This window comes from Dermacentor andersoni, chromosome 9 (assembly GCF_023375885.2).
Source record: "Dermacentor andersoni chromosome 9, qqDerAnde1_hic_scaffold, whole genome shotgun sequence".
Classification (NCBI taxonomy): Eukaryota; Metazoa; Arthropoda; class Arachnida; order Ixodida; family Ixodidae; genus Dermacentor; species Dermacentor andersoni.
Window position 1 is genome coordinate 68,274,890 of NC_092822.1, and position 20,111 is coordinate 68,295,000.

Consider the following 20,111-nt stretch of genomic DNA (forward strand, 5'->3'; position numbering starts at 1 on the left):
GGTCATTTAATTAGCCTCGAAGTGCCGTTCTAGACTCGCAGGTAGCGTCGGCTTTGACGCAGCTTTATCCGCCACTGTCAATCCATATTAGTCGTTTCGCTTTTGCAACGATGTAGTCGGCGTGCCATTGTTGCCGTTACACCGCGGGCATGCCGTCATGTTCATTTCGAAGCGACCATTTCATCGTTATTTTTTTCGCCATCACCAGGCCTCCATCATCATGCGGTCACCTCCAATACGGTGTCGTCAGGCCGTCGTCGTCACGTTCGATTCAGTTGCGCGTTTACAAGGGACCTGCGGTAGATGCCCACTCTGTTCCATGCTGTGGTAGCATACGCAACCTAATAGCCTCCTCGCTGGCACTGTGGGCTGAACGCTACATCATACACCACAAATGTCTGCACCGACTCGGAGAGTGTATGCCCAAGCCAAGTTTGTACGCAGCATTGCGCACGTGCTTTGTGCCGCTCATTCAATTCTTTTCTCTTTTTTTATAAAAAGACGCAACAAGATTAACTGTGCAATAGGTAGATTGATAACTTAAACATTCTTTGTTGAGATATACACAAAATAATTTCCACACGGCATCATCCTAGAATCCTGGCTTTCTTTTTTGAATATATCCTGCAGTGGCTTGCAATAAAATTATGCAAATTTGATACTGTTATATATGGTCCATCATAATGCATGACTGAATGAAATAACTATCCTTCGAACGTCTGTGCCAGAATTGAAGCATGTCTAGAGCGAAGGGAAACGTAGCTGCTGCATAGGCGCACACTGCTTATTTCGTGGTTTCACCACGGCGCTGTAGCTGCGTGCATTCGCTTTTTTTAATTAGGTTTTATTATTAATAGACAAAATATAGTACAAGGCAATAATATACAGGAGGAGGTACCGAGGTCAAAGACTGTAATTGGACCTCCTGTACAGTGTATAAGTAAAAATATAAACAATAACAGGCTTCATTTATCGGTATTTTTGCGAATGCGCTCCCAGTCGTACTCCCATCACAACTGCAATACTCCCGGACGCAAACAAAAATACTTTTGTGAGATCAAGCATTCACATTGATGTACGAGTACAATCATTTATTCCAGCTCTCTCACAACCAGCGTCCTTCTCAACAAAGGTGTGCTCGTTTTACCCGTTAGACAGACGCTCAGCGTTCCACGGCATTTTGAAAATGTCATCTGCACAATGTAAAGAATGAAACCCCATCAACCAGGCAACACCTACGGGAACGCGCCCACCTTGTCTGAGCGTCTTCTCTGCATTCGGTCTAATCGTTTTCCAAGTAGCAATGAAGCTGCACCAGTTCTCAAAGGGCGTCCTTATCTCAGCCGCCATCTTAACAGCGTGTAAATGCAACACTGAAAACGGGCACCCTGAACCTTCCTTCGCTGCTACCAGAAGCGCTTCTCCAGAATGTGCATATATCAACGAAACGTAAGTACCTCAGCAAATCTTGAAAATCAATCCATTCCACAACATCATAACAGCCACGATCTAAACAATTTAACATAAACACCCAGCCTCCCAAAGTGCTTCTTGACTAAAGTCCGGTCGTTTCCGATTTGTTGTCGTGTCCTTTCCACTGCAAGAAGTACTCCCCAAGTAGCCCATAAACACGTAGTAAAATGCGTATACTTTAGAATGACAGTAAAACATAATGAGCAGCGCTTATTTATATAGTCAACCTCAAAATAAATTTCTTCCCAAGTGCCAATCACTCGCAAGGCTGGGGAGCCAATTCAGCTTCCTTGTAGGTGCGGTGATTTTTGTCGCGTATGTGTATGTTGCTCGTTTTTTAACTTCAGCGGGATTATTGCGAACGATTATATACCACCTCGTGTTGTGCGTTTTTAAGCATGAAATGCTTTAAGCTTCCGTTGTCAGCGACCTTCAAGTAACCTTGAGCCAAAAGCCACAACCGTTATCCGGGCACTCAAACGAGAGCGTCCCGGAAAGTTACGAGAACAAAACGAAGCCATCCGGGCAACCAGTCAAAACATTCAAAAAATGACAGGTGTCTTCAGCTGTCGCCTAAGAGACGCGAAGGCGAAAGCCTTGTAAAGACTACTGTAATTCACCTTAATCCAATTTCATCCATCTTAGTCCACTTTAATAGACCTTAACCTTCATTCATCCTTCTTAATCTACCCTCACCCATCTTAATCCATCCTAATCCGCCTTAATTCACCCTAATCCATCTTAATCCGTCCTAAACCATCTTAATCTAATCGCTGATCAATCACTAACTTAGCTAATCATCAATAATCCTTAGACACAGCTGGACATGCTTTGGTTCGCTTCTGGCCTTCCTTGGGTCTCGTGATATTTTCTGTACTTCGCACACCACCTTCTAACATAGATACCGAAGGCTTTCGCCTTAAAATGATGTCTCTGGCCCCCAACTCTTTGTGCAGAACCACATTACCTACGCTAGTTACTGCCCAAACAAGGTAAAAAAATATTGCGTCAAAGTTCTTCTCAATGATTGTTCACAATATCAATCAAGCTGTAACTTTATAGTACACTGAGGCTTTATTTGTCATTTCCAATATCGATGTTCAAAGGGAAAATACAGGGCACTGTGCACTTGTCATCTTTCGGCGCTGAGCGCTGAACGCCAGCGGTCCGTGAGTTCCGCGGCGCGGGTTTTGCGTCGCCTCCTTCCCGGCATTTTTCGCTGCCTGTCGTGCGGCCTTCAGCCGGTCTTCTTCTTATAGCTGTGCAGCGTATATATGAACCAGTGCACACAGTATGGCGTGGTGTGGTGGGATGTGCTGTAGCGAACATGCAATACACCATTTTAAGATTGTCCCTAGCATCATCTCCAACCAATCTGCTTCCCTGGTTGCCATTTCATGCTTACATCTACTCTCGATTACGAGAGAGCCAGCAATTTTTTACCAGCATACTGTGGCACGTGAAAATTGAAATACGGGAACTTCTCGCTTTTATCCTTTTTATTGATTAAAGACTCCTAGAATATAACTTCTTGTCTTTTTTTAGTCAGCTAATGTGGATTTTAGAAAGCAACCCTGCGAAAACGGCGCGGCCGCGCATGTCCGCGTGTGTAAAAACATTTTTCGCAAAGTATTGTTACCTGTTTGCAAGTATAAAATATTTGCGAAAATGAGTATCCTTCTGGGCACTTAAGTAGAGTTACCATGAATACGGTGTACTAAAACCTATGCAGCTGGAAATCAATACCAACACCCTCATAAATAATACACTTACACCCTACAAAACAGGAATATCCACAAACCGAAAGAGCCATACAATAGGTGGTTTTAGCTGCCACAACACCCTTTTCATTAAAGGGTACAAAGCATGCCGTTCCACCAGTTTCTTAGAAGCCATGAGTGTACGCGCTTCCAAGCAGCACCACCTAAGAAAAATTAAAACCAGTAAATAGTAGTATTGCTGTATTGACGGAAAAATGTCACCAAAAACAACTAGAAAACAAGACTTGGCAGAGTTATCTTTCTTCCTAAGATTTACTTTACGATACGAAGACGGCCACGACGCAGCAGAACTTCGATAATCAAACACATCCTACACGCACAACGGAGCAACACCAGCACCAAACAGAGCACACATTCGCAGAAATATTTGCGTACAAACACTGCTTGCGCTGGCTAGACCTATGTACCTGTGAACCGGCTTATATAGCCATGGCGCTTCGACCTGCATTGTAGATCCAGCGGGTACGTATATGTCCTACGTAATTAAACAATAAATCTCGGCAGTATGCTTCCTTGGGTATAGTCAGCCAATAGGCAACGCAAGCCCACACAGACTTCGTAATATAAAATCACAATACATCGAATGCCTCTCAACTAGTAGCGACCTCCATTTATTAACCTGCGGGCGACATGTAAAAAGAAACAGGAGTTTTGACAGCCCATAACACTTCAGCGCCATAAAATGTGTTTTGGGTGAACAATACACCCTAACGAAAACGAAAAGGTTAGTTTGGTAATCAAACCACCTTAAACCCACACACTCAGAGTGCGGTCAGCTAATATTTTCTAGGAGATGAGCTGTTTGTTTATGTATACAGCTTCAATAGTCTGTGTACCTGATGAGATTAGCTAATGCGTACTGCAACTTTATGCGCGTTCACGTTGCAAGCCTAAAAAGCAACCATGCATGAACAAAAATTATGAAGTGCTTCTGAAATTACGAAGTGCCCACTCTAGAATTATGCAGGAAGCCACACCGACTGCAACTGCTCTTTGACATTGTAAACAGTAGAAGAAAGATGGAATCCATCATTTACTTGCAGCTTAACAGCGCAAGGCCGACGAGATGCAAACACAGCAAAACGTCTAATACCACGACTGAAAACAAGCGCATATCGTGCTTTTTCTTTTGTTTTGTTTCCTCAAACTACAGCAGAATGGAACGCACTTCCATGTGCCATTGTTGGGTTGTCATCAGCCGGTGCCTTCACATCTGTCGCGCAAGTTTACCGGTGCTATTTATCGGCAATGGACATTTTTTTTATTCTGCATATTATTGTTATTGAAATGCAATAGGCTTACCGAAGCGAATAAGAATAACAATAATAGTAATAGTTTAAGTTCACTGCAGCAAAAAGTATCTATGTTTTATGCGAGGATGTTCTAAACTAGTTCTAACGCATACGAAAGAAGAGATACAGACTAGTTTGCTGTGCTATACAAATTTAGTTGCCGGTATATTGTAAATAGATCGAATGTGTTAGAATAGTGAACAATCGAATGTGTTAGAATAGTGAAATTTTGGACTCGCATAAGAATGTTCGAGAAAAACAATCTCCGAGCATTGAATTGCATATGTAATATTTCATTTCCAAACACAGCAAAAGACAAAGTTTACGTAGAGCCCCTTGGTGAAAAAAATGGCTCATTGACATTATTCACATGAGTTATTTACAGGTATACTTAAATTATTGTCATATCATTCACAAATAGAGGTCCAGTCAATTGAGGAGCTTGTAAATTAGAAAACTCTGATTTCAGTTGTCTGGCACATCATGACCATGACAGGAGCAAAAAATAAAGATTAAATAGATCGTCATCTGACGCAGATAAAGTGTTGATTTCGTTCAAGCACTCAAGTGTGATACTACAGCATCACACATTGTCTTAAACGAAGAAAAACATGGCGCGAATGGACAAAAACAAATTCATTTGCCTAACTCAAGACAACAAACTAGAATACAGGCTGCCTCTAAGTGAATAATTGCGTGATGAATGGCAACAAAAAACATTAAGCAGCAGTTACCTGGCCCACGCGTTAACTTATGAACTGGCGCACCTCCGCAGCAAGAGCAGCTCCATTAAAGCAGAATCATTAGACACAGTCTTCACTTCAATAGCTTTCATTTCTTCTAGACATCGACAAATGTTGCAGCTGCTCCCTATATATTCGAAATAAATGAATATTCAACAATTTGGAATAAAGTCGGACATCTCTCTAGCGAAGTTGTACTTGCAGCGAAAGACTTCGTTAAATCGCGAATCTCGTTAATTGGCGGTTTGAAAGCTTCAGCCTTAAAACAACTTCAGAAATACCCAGATAGTTCCTGGTGGATAGTATCTTGTTAGCAAGCGCTTATGAACAAATTGCAAGATATTCGGGCCGTAATGGCGCGACCATGAGCGCCAGCGTGGAGATCACGTCGGCAACAATGCACCGAGGTGGCTCACGGCGTCCGAGATTCGTGTCTGCTGATCGCGCGGTGCCGTAAATCTTCGATGCCATGGCTGACCGCGCTTAGTGCCCGTAGCCGGCGCCCGCAAATTAAAAGCAAAAGTGTAAAAAGACACGGGTATTCGTTCTGAGAAAAAGAAAGTCACAGTTTCGCCAGAAGAGCAGAGCATTGATGACGATAACAAAGAGACAAATACACAAGGTGTGTACGTAGTTTTACCGGTGTCATGCGAGCTCAGGCAAACATTGTAATATAATATAATAAAACAAATTATACTCAAATACGAATGGAATAGCAAGGACTGTTCTATTGATATTCATAGTATTGAATATTCGCACACCCATAGTAAAAAAAAAAAGCTAGGACTTCTCCGCGAACTTTGAAATGATTTGCTAGAATTATGAGGCTATCAGGGCGATACGACGTACATCAGCCTCTAAGTGTTATAGGAAATCATCGCAGTAACAAAATTAGAGCACGTGACACTAATGGTAAATTCAACTGGTCGCTTTTGAGCAATCTATAGAGCGCTTTGGCGTTGTACTTAACATTCGGGTGATCAAAATCGAGCGTTCCGAACCCATTCGCTTTTATTCAGAGCGTCGCGCTAGGCTCAGGACGATGTATCAGAGGTGCTTTCACCTTCGAGTTGCGTGTGCGAATGACACCCGAAACAATTTTGGTCACAGGCTTCCCCCGAATGCTCTGGGAGCATCCGAGCATTCGGGACTGTCTCTAGATCCAATGCCAAGTTGCCTCCGCATCGCTGCAAACCTTGTCTTAGCCCGGAAGGAATCACTCGGATGTATCACGAGGGTGCCACAGTGGGCTAGTTGATATTGCATCTTGTAGTTGAAAACAGAGCTCGAGTTGTGTGCGGTTCAGTCCATGTTTCTCGGGCTGTTTTCCCCTACCAGATACTGATATTGGTAAAGATTTCTATGACTTGAGTGTTAGGACTACTTAAGCCGTCTACTTTCAGGGAATCGGACGAAGATCTCCTGCTTTACCCAACAAATGACCGGATACCTCCAGAGGACCTTCTCGCTATGAGATTAGCCAGCCGTGTCTGTTTGCCAAAGCCATGCGACAACCTAAGAGCGTTTTCTGGTTTTATTCCTGTTAATGATGACAAGACTTCGTACTTATTTTTCTTGCTAATTAAAGCCACGGTAAGTAATTCCCAGCCTAAACACTTCATATCATTCTTCCGGGCATATTGGCGCTATCGTGCGACGTTTAGCTAACCGCGTGATATTATGGCAGCGCAAGAAAAATAACACAACATTAACGCTGCCTGGGCACCAGATTTTTTTTTTTCGTTTTTTCACGCGCGACAGTAGGTTCATGTCGATTGCGTGCAGCAAGTTCTTATTGCGGAGATAACGCTAGTAATTTGCTTTTTTTTTTGTTCGTGTCATCATCACTCCACGCCATTCTTTACTGTGTAGCTACACCTACATGCACAGCTGACCAGCATTTCTCTGTGCCTGCTGTCCTCTGGACAACCTGCAGGCATTGTGAAAATCACTGCCTCGGACGCTAGATTCCAGTGGCAAATCCTGTGCCGCCCCCAAGTACTGCCACAGAGCGCCGTAATCTCGCAGAGAGCAGTAGCTCCAAATCTGCCATCTGAACATACCATATCCAGTCGGAGCCGTCAGAGAGAGCTGAAGTGGCACGGAAATTGGATATGAACAGTTGCAGTAGCGCTACTGCAATGTTATTGTTTCACTGGTATCACTCCTGGGACACGTGTATCATTGCAGATCCACACACACCCAAGTTGCATATAACAGTTGCACGGAAATGGTGCGAGTAAAGTCATGTGCTTGCTGGTATTCGCATTGCATACAAATTACTCCTAAATCAGCCACTACTATGATGCCAAGGAACATTAATGACGGCACTGTTGTCGCGTGTTTACATTCAGCAAATCTGCTTTGCAGCTTAGAGCTTACCATACGTCGACGAAAAGGACAATAAACGCATACGTGCGGCCAAGTGCGCAACATGACTGCAGCTCCCTTCAGAAGATTCAAGGAAGTTCAATGATGTTAAATCTGAGCAGTAGTTTTCTGTTTTCGCTGCGATTGTCAACTGGGACCAATAAATCGGCTGTAAATGAAATTGCAAACGAAAACAAAAATGTCGTCATCCTCGCTGACATAAACATAGATATTACTAGCCCCAATGATAGTCATTGCTCTAATTATACCAACTGCTATGCGGGATGTGGCCTACATTCATTAATAACCGTAACCACAAGATGTCCTCCGTCCGGATCTCACTCTTTAATAGATCATATATTATCAAACTTACACCTAGAGCAATGTGCTGGCATAGTCACTGTTCCCATAACGGACCACTATCCCGTATTCGTTCTATTAAAGGCTATTAACACACCGTACCAACGAAACATAAAAACAGCGAACTTTCACACCACTAAGTTCATTAGTCAAATTGCTGAAATCGACTGGAACCCGATTCTTTCTATAACAGACCCAATCCTGGCATTCGAACAATTTAACAACAAAGTTAAAAGCGTGTGCTCGGAGTGCACGAGTCTAACACAGAATACTCACTGGTTCTCCGCCCCTAGAAACCCATGGATAACAGGATCCCTCTTAAAAAGTATTAAAAAACGTGATAACCTCCATAAAAAAATTAAAACGCCAACCTCTTAATGTAACTTTAAAGTCGCGGTACATAACTTATTCTAATACACTTACCAGACTCTTGAAAGAAGCCAAGCGTTCCTACTTTGAGAAAACGATTGTTAAACACAAAAATAACACCCGCGAAACCTGGGATACCATTAGGTCCTTTCTTCATCTGTCTTAACCAAACCACGCACTGAACCAACTTAATACAGGAACAATGGTAGAAACGGAAGCCACTGATATCGCAAATGAATTCAATACTTTTTTCTGTCCTAGACATGATCATTCACTAGACAATATACCACAGCCAGTACTCAGGCAAACACCTTATTCATTTTACTTGTTCCCTACATCACCCAAGGAAGTATACGATTCAATCGCTTGTTTACGAACTACAGCTCCCGACCTTGATGATTTGCAACCTTCTAAAATCACATTAGTATCATCTTATATCGCCGATGTACTCGCGCACATTATTAACTGCATGTTCATGACAGGCGTTTTCCCCGACGAACTAAAACAGGTTAAAATAACTCCTATATTAAAAAAGGTAACAAAGAATTAATTTTAAACTATCGCCCTATCTGCATGCTATCTCTTTTTAGCAAAGTCATTGAGAAACTACTTGTAAACCGCTTAACAAACTACTTCCACAAATTTAATCTTCTCTCGCCTGAACAACACGGGTTTCGTAAAGGTTATTCGACTGAAATAGCTATAACGTCATTCACTGACAAAATAAAACATGCCCTTGACAACTCCCATATTGTTGGTTCAGTTTTCGTTGACTTCAGTAAAGCATTTGACACCATCTGTCATAACATCCTTTCTTACAAGTTAGAAGCTCTGGGCATTCGCGGCCAAGCTCTTATGCTCATCCGTAGTTATTTGACTAACCGAACACATTTTGTAAATTTCGGAGGTTCACTCTCACGTACTAAATCAGCCCCTAAGGGTGTCCCACTAGGCTCACTTTTCGGCCATTTACTTTTCCTGGTGTACATTAATGATCTTCCTCACTGTTTAACCAGCACTTCATCTATACTATATGCTGACGACACGACTATATTTACTAATAGCGAATGCATAAATGCTATAATAAAACGACTAAATTCTGACCTAAGCAACTTATCTGCGTGGTGCACAAGTAACAAACTTCACATCAACCATTCGAAAACTCAGTTTATGCTTTTTCATACACATAAACGCGTCATCGCGCCCACGCCACCGCTCGTCTTACAAACTCGTGTTCTCTCACCTGCACATGAAGTTGTCTTTCTTGGCGTCAAACTTGACCCCAACTTACGTTTAACTTGCATGCTGACATGGTCTCAAAAAAAATTGTCGTTGGAATACGAGTACTAATTCTAACGCGCTCGTATTTTCCACAAAACGTTAGGACTTCACTTTATTACACATTTATTCATTGTCACTTGCAATAGTGTATCACAGTTTGGGGAAACACATATTGCTCGCACATAATACATCTACAGCATTTACAAAATCAAGCCTTGAGAATAATCAATTTCTCTAGTTACATGTCACATGTGGTACTAATTTTCAGTTCCATAAAGATACTACCATTACGTTACATGCTCCAGCTCAAATTGGTTTTAATAATATACCGCACACTAAATCATGAAATAATTTTAGATGCATTTAATAACTCTGCTCTTACCAACACTAACAATACGAGATTTTCCTCTAACAACAATTTTTTACTCCCTCGAATAAACACTAATTGTGGAATGTTTACTTCCCTTCTTGCGGCCATTAAATACTGGAAAAAACTACCACCCCATATTACAACGTTAACATTCAGGAGAGATACGAAGAGATATTTACTAACGACACTACTGGCTACTGATTCATTAATATATGTACATATTGTGTACAAATTTATTTTCAAGTTTTCAATGATTCTGTATTTACCTAATGTATCGATAGCTTTTATTTATTTATTTTTAATTCTATATCTCCCTTTGTCTTCTTTTTCCTCCTTTTTTAGGCGTTTTAAATTTTTTGTCGCATAGTCTATGTAACATTTGTACTTTGCGTATTGTAAGCACATATTTGTTTCTAATTATCTGTTACATAACCTCGTGTTTTTTTATATGTGTTATTTCTATGTTTCCATAACGTGTCAATTACTACATATTTATTTATTCATACGCTGTATCGGTTTCATTTGCTTGTGTTTTGAACTTCAGTTATTGTAAGCACCTTTTCGTATTTGTTTATTTGCTTCATTAACTTCATGTTTTCTGATGTCTGTCGCTGCTATGTTGCCATAATGTATTGATTCCTGCATTGTTAAATTACTAATAGGAGGTCCCCCTGACAGTTCTTGTAACTCTGGCATCTCCTTCTGTACTAATGATGAACGATGAAATAAAAAAAATAAAGAAAGACCTTTGTTCCCATGGTTACAGCTGTCAAGAGCGCACCCAGGACTACAAAACCGTTTGGCAAAGCACAAACCAAAGTTTGACGTGAGCGTTTAGCAACCTTTAAGGCACAATATAAACAATCTATATGCTACGCTCATCATGAAATTCTTTTAGAGCGCAGCTCTTGCTTCAGCGTTGGGCGTCGGCGTGCCTCGACCTCGTACCTCGTAACCAAGTGAACGAGCACAGCGAAAGATGAAAGCGAGCGCAGAGCACAGCGGGAGATGAAAGAAGAGAGCGCGAGGAGGAAAGTGGAGGAGGAGGCTACTGTGAAAGCATGAGGCGGAAAGTGGAGGAGGATCAGAGGGGAAACAGCCTGTGCATGATCTGAGTTGCCGGCGACCGCGGAAAGTCAGCGTGGGCTATCTCACCTGCCCTTCCGAAGGCGTTCAGGGTGGCGTGAGGTGGGAAGGGCTACTACGCTCGTCCGCGGCGTAAGCTACTGGTCCACGGTACCAGTCTGTGTGACAGGTATCGCTGCACCTGCAAGGGACGAGGGCGAGTGACTATGAGCAAGGCTCAATGATAAAAATTAAAATTAAATTATGGAGTTTTACGTGCCAAAACCACTTTCTGATTATGAGGCGCGCCGTAGTGGAGGACTCCGGAAATTTCGACCACCTGGGGTTTAACGTGCACCTACATATAAGTACACGGGTATTCTCGCATTTCGCCCCCATCGAAATGCGGCCGCCGTGGTCGAAATTCGATCCCGCTACCTCGTGCTCAGCAGCCCAACAGCGTAGCAACTGAGCAACTGCGGCGGGTGAGGCTCAATGTTACGCTCCCTTGGGTGTGGTCGCCGCTGACACTGGTGGCACGATTTTCCCACGACGTAGGGCTACTCTCGTCGTTGGAGGAACCAAAGCGTGAGAAGAAAAACGTAGTACCACGCAAGACAGGCTGTGCGGCGACGACGGCTACGGCATGGCGCCAGAGTAGCGCGCATCGTCTGTATGGAATAGTGCTGCATCAGCGGACGTCTGTCTGCGGCGGCTGCTGTGACTCGCGCCCACGCGTCACCCACGTCCTGCCTCTCATGATCTCCCGACTAGCGAGGCAGTATTGCAATCACCAGTGAATTTTTTTTACTAACTCAAATTCTGTAATTTAGAAGAATTGTAAACTGGCCAATTTACTTTTTCGTCATAATTAAATAAGCGTAGAGAAGCGACGAAAGACGCTGGAATGATAGGAAGAAGAAGACTTGAAATTCGTACCCTTGTTATCGTTTTTGCGCATTTCGGCGTCCGTGTTTATTGCACTGTTGTTAATGATGAACTTGCTGTCACCTTGCACTCTACCACAACTGGCCGCTGCCTAAAAACTATGTACTTGTACTAGCTAGTCAATTAAGTCCATAAAATTTTTCCTTGGGTGAGAATGGCTTCGAGAGTTAAGGCACAGATTCCTAATTTTTGTCATGATCCATTAACTGTACTAAACATGCATACATGCGAAATCTTAACTAGTTTTGCGCAGTAAGAAGAAGTTTCATCCATCAAGATACCCATTTTCCTGACCAGATGGTTAAAGGGCTGATCTCTCAAAATTTAACGTATTGAACTAACCGAATAATGTTACTTGGTTCTCGTAGACACACACCCATTCATTATCTTCCACACATAAATTTGTAACGGAAGAGGAGGTTCTCTAAGGAATCAGTTTCCATATGAAGAAAGAAATCAAGAAGCTGTGGTACGACATTAAACTGATAACAACGTTGAATATAAAACCAAAAATTGCATTATATAAAATATATAAAAATCAAACGTCACAAATAGCTCCACATGTCTGAACATACGAACACAGAAGTTAAAACATACGCTGGAAACTAAAAGAATTCATGTAATCGCACACACAAAACAGTGTTCACCGCATAGTCAAAGGCGGTTGCGGAGCCTAGTCATCATTAAAAAGTGTAGCAGTGGTCATGAAGCAGTTAGCTCGGATAACAGTCTGTATAAACCACGGCCGCGATATTTTTTCTTCCGCGAACAATCTGTCGTCCCATCGGCTTAAAGGTGCGCCCAAACCTGTCATTCATTGTCAAAGAATGCCCGTAGATGAGGCTATCTTCCTTAGTCTCGTAGCCACCGCAGAAGTTGCCTGAGGCAAGTCCATCATGTCCGTACGCGCACAGTAGGCGTTTGCAAAAGCGACGTCTAGCTGCAGGCAACATAATACACTTTAGCCACATCAGATACAGCAAGTAATCATTTGCAGCCATAGGCTTGCTACAGCATATTCCATGTGTATGTAGCTGTTTCTACAGAATTTCATATCAATAATTTACTGTTTCACTTGCATGGCTCCATCATAACATTATACAAGGCCGAGTGGTGCTCATACCTTTCAAATTTTTTTTTGCCTATAAATTGCGTATATGACCACGTACAGGGCGTCCAAAGAACACTAAATTGATGCGTTTTTAGGTCTCTTGTTCTCCGAAAAAAGTCATTAGTGCAGTGGTAAACGAATTAAAAGTGCTCAGTGGCACACGTAAAATATTTCTATGGAACGTGAATGAAGCAACAGCTTTTTACCAAACGGTGAATATCCACTCGCTCGACTTGCATAAGGTGCTCAGGCTCTAGATTAAAACTTTGCGATCCTTTCGTTAATCGTGTGTCTTCCTTTACAGCACAAACCCTGGGAGAAACCTCTTCTTCTCTGGTTACAAGGTGGCCCTGGAAAATCATCGCTTTTTGGACAGTTCCTCGAAAATGGGCCGCTTGGTATCAACGCTTCCGGAACATTGTATCACAGACATCATACCCTTGTCGAACAGTTTCACGTTATCTACTTAGATCAACCTGTGGGATCTGGATACAGTTTCAACACAGAAAATACATACCCGTCTACACTTGAAGAGGCATCTGTACACATCATGAGATTTTTAAGGCGCTTCTTGAGGCTCTTTCCTGAATACTACGGACGAAGTTTCTACATCGCTGGAGAGTCATATGGAGGTAATGTGATTTATTTTGCGCAACATTGTCTATAAAGGGAAAATGAGACATCAACGCAAACGTAGCTAAGTACTACAAAGGAAACCCATACGGGTTCCTCGAAAGCAAAGCTTCGCAGTTGAAGAATTCGTCCTGATCCGGGACTCGAAGCTGGGGCCACCGCCTTTCTGGGACAGCCACTCTACCATCTGAGCTAACCACGCGGTGGCAGATGGCAGGCGAAGTCGAATTTATCAACAGCTCAGTTGTTGATCAATTTACTCCTCTCCACCTTGTTGGTTCCCTAAGAACTATTGCGTCAAACATTGTCTGTGAAGGTTAGACGCAAACTGCCTGCTTCTAAACCAAGAGAATACCGCAATGCACTTTGTAAAAAACGCGCAGTGAGTGTGCACAGACCAAAAAACAGTTTGACACGTGCGCTTACCCTTCGCTACCTAGGCCCTTAACTGGTACTAATTGATCGAATGCTTTTGAAAATTGACCCCTAGTCGCAGGTCTTGCTTACGAACAAAGCTTCGGTACAGTAAGTTGTCATCGCGCGAATGGCACAACAGGTGTCCATCGCTCAAGTTGGGCTCTGAGGATGGCAACCTCACTGAAGGCAGCGTAACTACATCGGCGTTAGTACCTTGCCTGCGGGACAGGCTAACATTCGACAATTTCTTTTTTTTTTTTTTTTTGCCCACATCCCGGCAGACGTCTAACCCAGTACAGCTCCGAAATCGCCCAACGCAAGCTGTTGACGTTCGATGTAAAATTTGTTTTCTCTCCATTTTATTTATTTTTATTTATTTTTATTTTATTTATTTTGTTTTACATACTGCAGCCCATCTTTGGATATAGCAGGAGTGGCGATAACATCATATGTCAATTGCAGACAGAAAATTGCTCAGTGGCAAGGAGCGAACATTTCCGGGCAATGCTCTCCAACGTTGAATTGTTGAGGGAAAAAAGCTATATATGTACATGTCGGTTCTGGATTGCAATCACAAAACATTTACGTTGTGAAGGCTACGCATGATTGAAGGTTAAGCAAACTTAAAGTATTTATCTAAGTGGGCAAACCGTGAAGAATTAATGAAGGTGTGCAGGAACGTTACGCTTTCGTTGCGGCAACGTGTTGCCAAAGCGGTTAAGTTGATACAAAAAAAATTAAACTATGGGGTTTTACGTGCCAAAACCACTTTCTGATTATGAGGCACGCCGTAGTGGAGGGCTCCGGAAATTTCGACCACCTGGGGTTCTTTGACGTGCACCTAAGTCAACGTACACGGGTGTTCTCGCATTTCGCCCCCATCGAAATGCGGCCGCCGTGGCCGAGATTCGATCCCGCGACCTCGTGCTCAGCAGCTTAACGCCATAGCCACTGAGCAACCGCGGCGGGTTGATACCAATAAGATTAGAAGAAAGCGAAATATTCCTGTCGTAGCGACGGTAGACAAAACAAACAGCTTTCTTTTGTACGGACCCAATCTTGTTAATATCGGTTTTATGAAAACGGTTCCAAACTATTGATGCATATTCAAGGATCGCACGGAATAGTGTTTTGTATATTAGCAGTTGAATTTCTCGAGAAATCTCACGAAGCGTGAGTTGTAGATATCCGAATATTTTTTACTGCTTTATTACATATTACTTCAATATATGCTTACTGTAAGATAACTTGTGAGTGAATAACAGTTTCACTATTATTCAGGGTCTAGCGTAGTTTCGTACGGCTGTAAGCTTGACATGAATATGAGCATACATATTCATTCCTCTCGTTCTCAACTAGAACAAAAGATCACCAAACGTCTCGAACGAACAACTGCAATACACCAGACGTCATAATTCTGCACGAAACAAATGCGATCGCAAGGCTAGCCGGATACAGATTTTTTGGCTATGCCGAAGGGGCGACTAGGGCATTAACCACGCTGGTAAAAGCAAAGATCACGTGCGTGCGACACAACGGAGGCATAGCGCACATTGACAATATTCTATTGGAACTCATCCCCCCAAAAAACACGGGACGTAGCTTATTTCTTCTCAACATTTATAGTAACCCCACGCTACATAAACACAAATATAAGAACCTATTTCAGAAAACACTCAGACTAGCTGGGGGAAATCTGGTAGTTGTAGGGGGAGATTTTAATGCCCCACACACCACGTGCGGCCACTGCATATCGGAGTTACGCGTCAGAGAAAGGCCGAACAGACCCAAGGAACGACAGGTCAAATTAATAGACTGGAAACTACTTCGTAGAACGCGATAGGTGACGCAGCAACAATCCGCCACATACATACAACAATGGACTAAGGATCTCAGCGATGAGATCAAAGCTGCCACAAAAATATCACCACGTGAATCTAACTTGGAGGAATGCGACTGCAGACTTCTCCACATGTGGGAAGCTAAGCAGTCGCTTCAAAATGGACCTAAAGGTCAAAAGCATAACAGAAAGTTAAAAAAGCGCATAGCGCTCCTCAACAAAGAAATATAAGAATATGCTAAGAAATTGACCAAACAACATTGGGACAAGATATTGACACGTGTACTTGTTTGTCCTTTTCGTGTGACAGATTTTTACCGTCTAACAAATGTTATCGCTCAACGCGGGGCGCGCCCGCACGTATTGGAAGCTTCTCGTATGTTGGCGGCGGTTCTTTTATGCGAAACATATTACTAGAGCTCAACCCAGCTCCTCAGGCGCGGCGGTGTCGCCTCCAATACCACGTGACACCGTGACGTCACGACAGAGGAGAAACGGGGCTCCAACCGCTCGCGGCGTCGCCTTCAAGGCTGACGACGTGACACCGTGACGTCACGACAGAGGAGAAACTGGGCTCCAACTCGCGCCGTCGCTCGCGGCGGTATATAAGCAGCTGCGCTTGTTTCTAGGTGGCTTTGGCTCAACTCTTGCAAGATGGGCTGGGTGGGAATCGAACCAGGGTCTCCGGAGCGTGAGACGAAGACGCTACCACTGAGCCACGAGTACGATGCTTCAAAGCGGTACAAAAGCGCCTCTAGTGAATGCGGTGTTGCCTTAGAAACGAGCTCTTTCTAAGGCTCAGGCGTGCGTCGCTTGCTCAGGCGCACATTTCGTTGCCGCGCCGAACGCTGCGTTGCTCGACGCTCACCGCGTCCAATGCGGGCGCGTAGTCGCTGCGCCGTAGCCCATTGTCTTACACCCCTTGGCGGGTCGACGGGAACGCTGTCGCGTTCCACTCTTGAAGGCGAAGCAGAGTAACGCATGAGTTGTTTCTTCGTCTAGCCGAACCAAATATAGCCAAGCAACAGCAGTTCACCAGGCTAAACAGTGGTTCAACAACTAAAATAAAGGCTAGTATGCTTCGCATCCTGGGCTTAACCTTAGCTAAGCCACAGCCATTTTTGCTGTCTGTTGTCACCGAACATTCTGTAATCTGATTTCATGTATGCGCGACGCGAATGGTGTAGAGCTTTCAGCAAGACATGCGGTAACCAGTGATTACTCTGGAACCTTCGATGACTGGTGTATAAAAGCTGACACGCTTCAGCCGCTGATCAGATTTTCGACGATCGCATACTGCGTTCGCCGCTGGCGTCGTTCTTTGAGTGTAGCCTGTATTGGGGGGACAAGGTCGCTTAATTAAATGCTAGTTTCGTCATTCCCAGTTTTGCTGCTTTCTTCACCGTCAATACTACTTGACAATATGACATTCCATGGATGGGCACTTAAGCATTGGCAAAACCTGGCACATGCTCAGGTTGCCGCTTGACCCTTAGAATAACAAGAAAAACCACAGGCAAGTCATTAATAAGTTAATACACGCATATGAGAGAACAGAAGAGGAACTTCTCAATGAATTAGAGCAGAAATACATAACACAGGCACCTTCTTGCAGCCATCCCAACTACAACAGGAATATAAACGCAAAATTAGACGAGGAACTCACGGAGGCAGAAATCCGCGCCGCCCTACAAAAATAAACACCAAGTCAGCTCCAGGCCCGGATGGTATAACTAACAAGACTCTCAGGAACTTCGTTGATGAATGGAGCGGCAAATTAACAGAACACATAACACAGTACCATCTCATTGGAAGAGATGGTACTTCTCCGCGACGATAACACTCATTTCAAAATTTGATGAGAAGCTTGGAGTCGACAACCCCAAACCAATCTCCCTAACATCCTGCTTCGAAAAATTAATGGAACATGTAATTTTAAACAGAGTACATAACTTCTTAGAGGATAATATATAGCCAGATACAATGACGGGATTTTGCAAAACCCTTTCGACACAAGATGCGATGCTTTAACTTAAGCATCAGATAACCGATTGTAGAACGCTCTCTACAAGCTCCATCGTGGGCTTTCATCTTAAAAAGGTTTTTGATAATGCCAACCAGGCAACCATATTGGAAAACATAGAACGAGAAAAACTAGGGCAATGGACCTATAATGACAGGGAACTTCATATCCGATAGGAAAGCAGTCATCTCCGTCGGAGGGCTCATGTTGCCCGTTATAGACATAGGGGAAGGGGGGGGGGGGGGGCGAGCGACAAGCAGCAAGGCGCTGTCATCTCCCCGATGCTACTCAATGTCGTCTTGATGAGACTCTCCGAAAAACTGACTCACACAGAGTAACTGAATCACATAATTTGCGCGGACGATATTACTGTCTGGGCCTGTGATGGTAGCGACGGATCAATAGAACAATGACTGCACACCGCAATAAACACAGTAGAGGAACACCTCATAGGAAGAGGCCTCAGACGCTCTGCAGAAAAATCCGAACTTCTCCTATACCGCCCCATACTTAGGGGCAGGCCTCCCAAAGGATACGAGCGAAACGACGCTCATGAGGAAATGAAGCTACGCACCAAGAACGGGCAGAATATCCCAACAGTCAACCAGCTCAAGGTGCTGGTGTAGTAATCAGGAACAAAGGACAAACGGGGAACTCAAAAGGAAGTTATACACAAAGGTAACAAATACCATGATATTAATCAAATGAATTACTAACAAGCACCAAGGTATCAAGGAAAAAGGTATCATACAGCTGATACAATCATTCGTAATTAGTCAGATGACATACATAGCACCCTTCCACAATTTGTTTGCAGCTGAAAAGACCAAAATTAACAACCTGATAAAAAAGGAATAAAAGCTAGCACTACGAATCCCCATCAGTACAAGCGCGGATCTCTTGCTAAAATTAGGACTCCACAACACACTACAAATAACTTAGGCGGAAGACTAACCAAAGCCAAAATGGGACGACATATACAACGCAAGCTAGGAATGAATTACCAAAGTCTATACGGGGAAAAGAGGAAGATAACGAAAGATATTCGTGACAACCTCCTAGTACCAAATATACCCAAGAACATGCCTCCATGCTACGAGGGCAGACGCGGCTGAATACCCACACAGAAATAGCTACGTGGCAGTAGTCGTATACCACACCCAAAACCACTTGTAAACGTGTCAGTTATTACCAAACATTCCGAAACAGCAGGGTAGGTAGCCATTGCACTAGCATTGGTCTCCACAAATGCTCAATGCATCATTAGCGATATTCAGGCGGCCATTAGAAATTATGTTAAGGGTAGAATATCTCCTAAGGCGTGGCACATCATCGGAGTCAACGAAGCGAAATTCTACAGCGCAGAGAAGAACGGCAGACAATTGCTCTGGTACCTAGCGCATACGACTCCAGGCATTCCCACAAGCAACCCCAATGAGGTAACACACCGCGAAGCTCGAAGTCTTAGTCGCCGATCTGAACAAGGAGTGACTTCCATTGGTCAGGAGAACCCGGAGGAGGGGATTTGGAGAGGAAAATAGAGATTAACAAGATTTAGCAATGTTATCAAATTCTATCAAAATCGGAGGCGAATATTACCACCGCCTCACACTAAACTGAACAGAGCTGAGTCCGTTGCTTGGGGGCGATTACAAACAGAAACGTTCACGAGTCCAGAGCAATTCAAGACTTTCTACACCGAGATAAAGGAGAGAGATATATTCAAGCTATGCAAGTCTGCTACGGCCACCCTTGAACACATGGTGTGGGGATGTAAAACATATCCAGATAAAATGGCTGTCTCCCTGGAAAATCTACAGGCGCGGTGATCGGCCGCGCTGCTCAGCTCAGAACTGCAAGAAAAACTTTTGGCCGTCTAACGAGCCATGGAGGCCGTACGGGAGCAACAGCTCCAACTGGCCATCTAAGCGGCCCATGGCCCGAGACTCCCAACCGCCGGATTCCAAATAAAGTTATCTCACTAACAACAACCGCGAATGTGCTGGTAACTTATCCTGCAACACCAAATCGGAAG

General features: G+C 43.6%; 1 protein-coding gene across 1 annotated transcript in view; it reads left to right on the top strand.

Moving 5' to 3' along the window:
• Positions 1 to 1,252: 1,252 nt before the first annotated feature.
• LOC126528596 (venom serine carboxypeptidase-like) overlaps positions 1,253 to 20,111 on the top strand; it is a 24,957-nt gene continuing 6,098 nt past the window's right edge. The window contains exons 1-3 of the mRNA XM_055069016.2: positions 1,253 to 1,449; positions 6,693 to 6,882; positions 13,468 to 13,795. Of these exons, the coding sequence (XP_054924991.1) occupies positions 1,304 to 1,449; positions 6,693 to 6,882; positions 13,468 to 13,795 (664 nt within the window). The 5' untranslated portion in view covers positions 1,253 to 1,303. The remainder of the gene's footprint in view (positions 1,450 to 6,692; positions 6,883 to 13,467; positions 13,796 to 20,111) is intronic.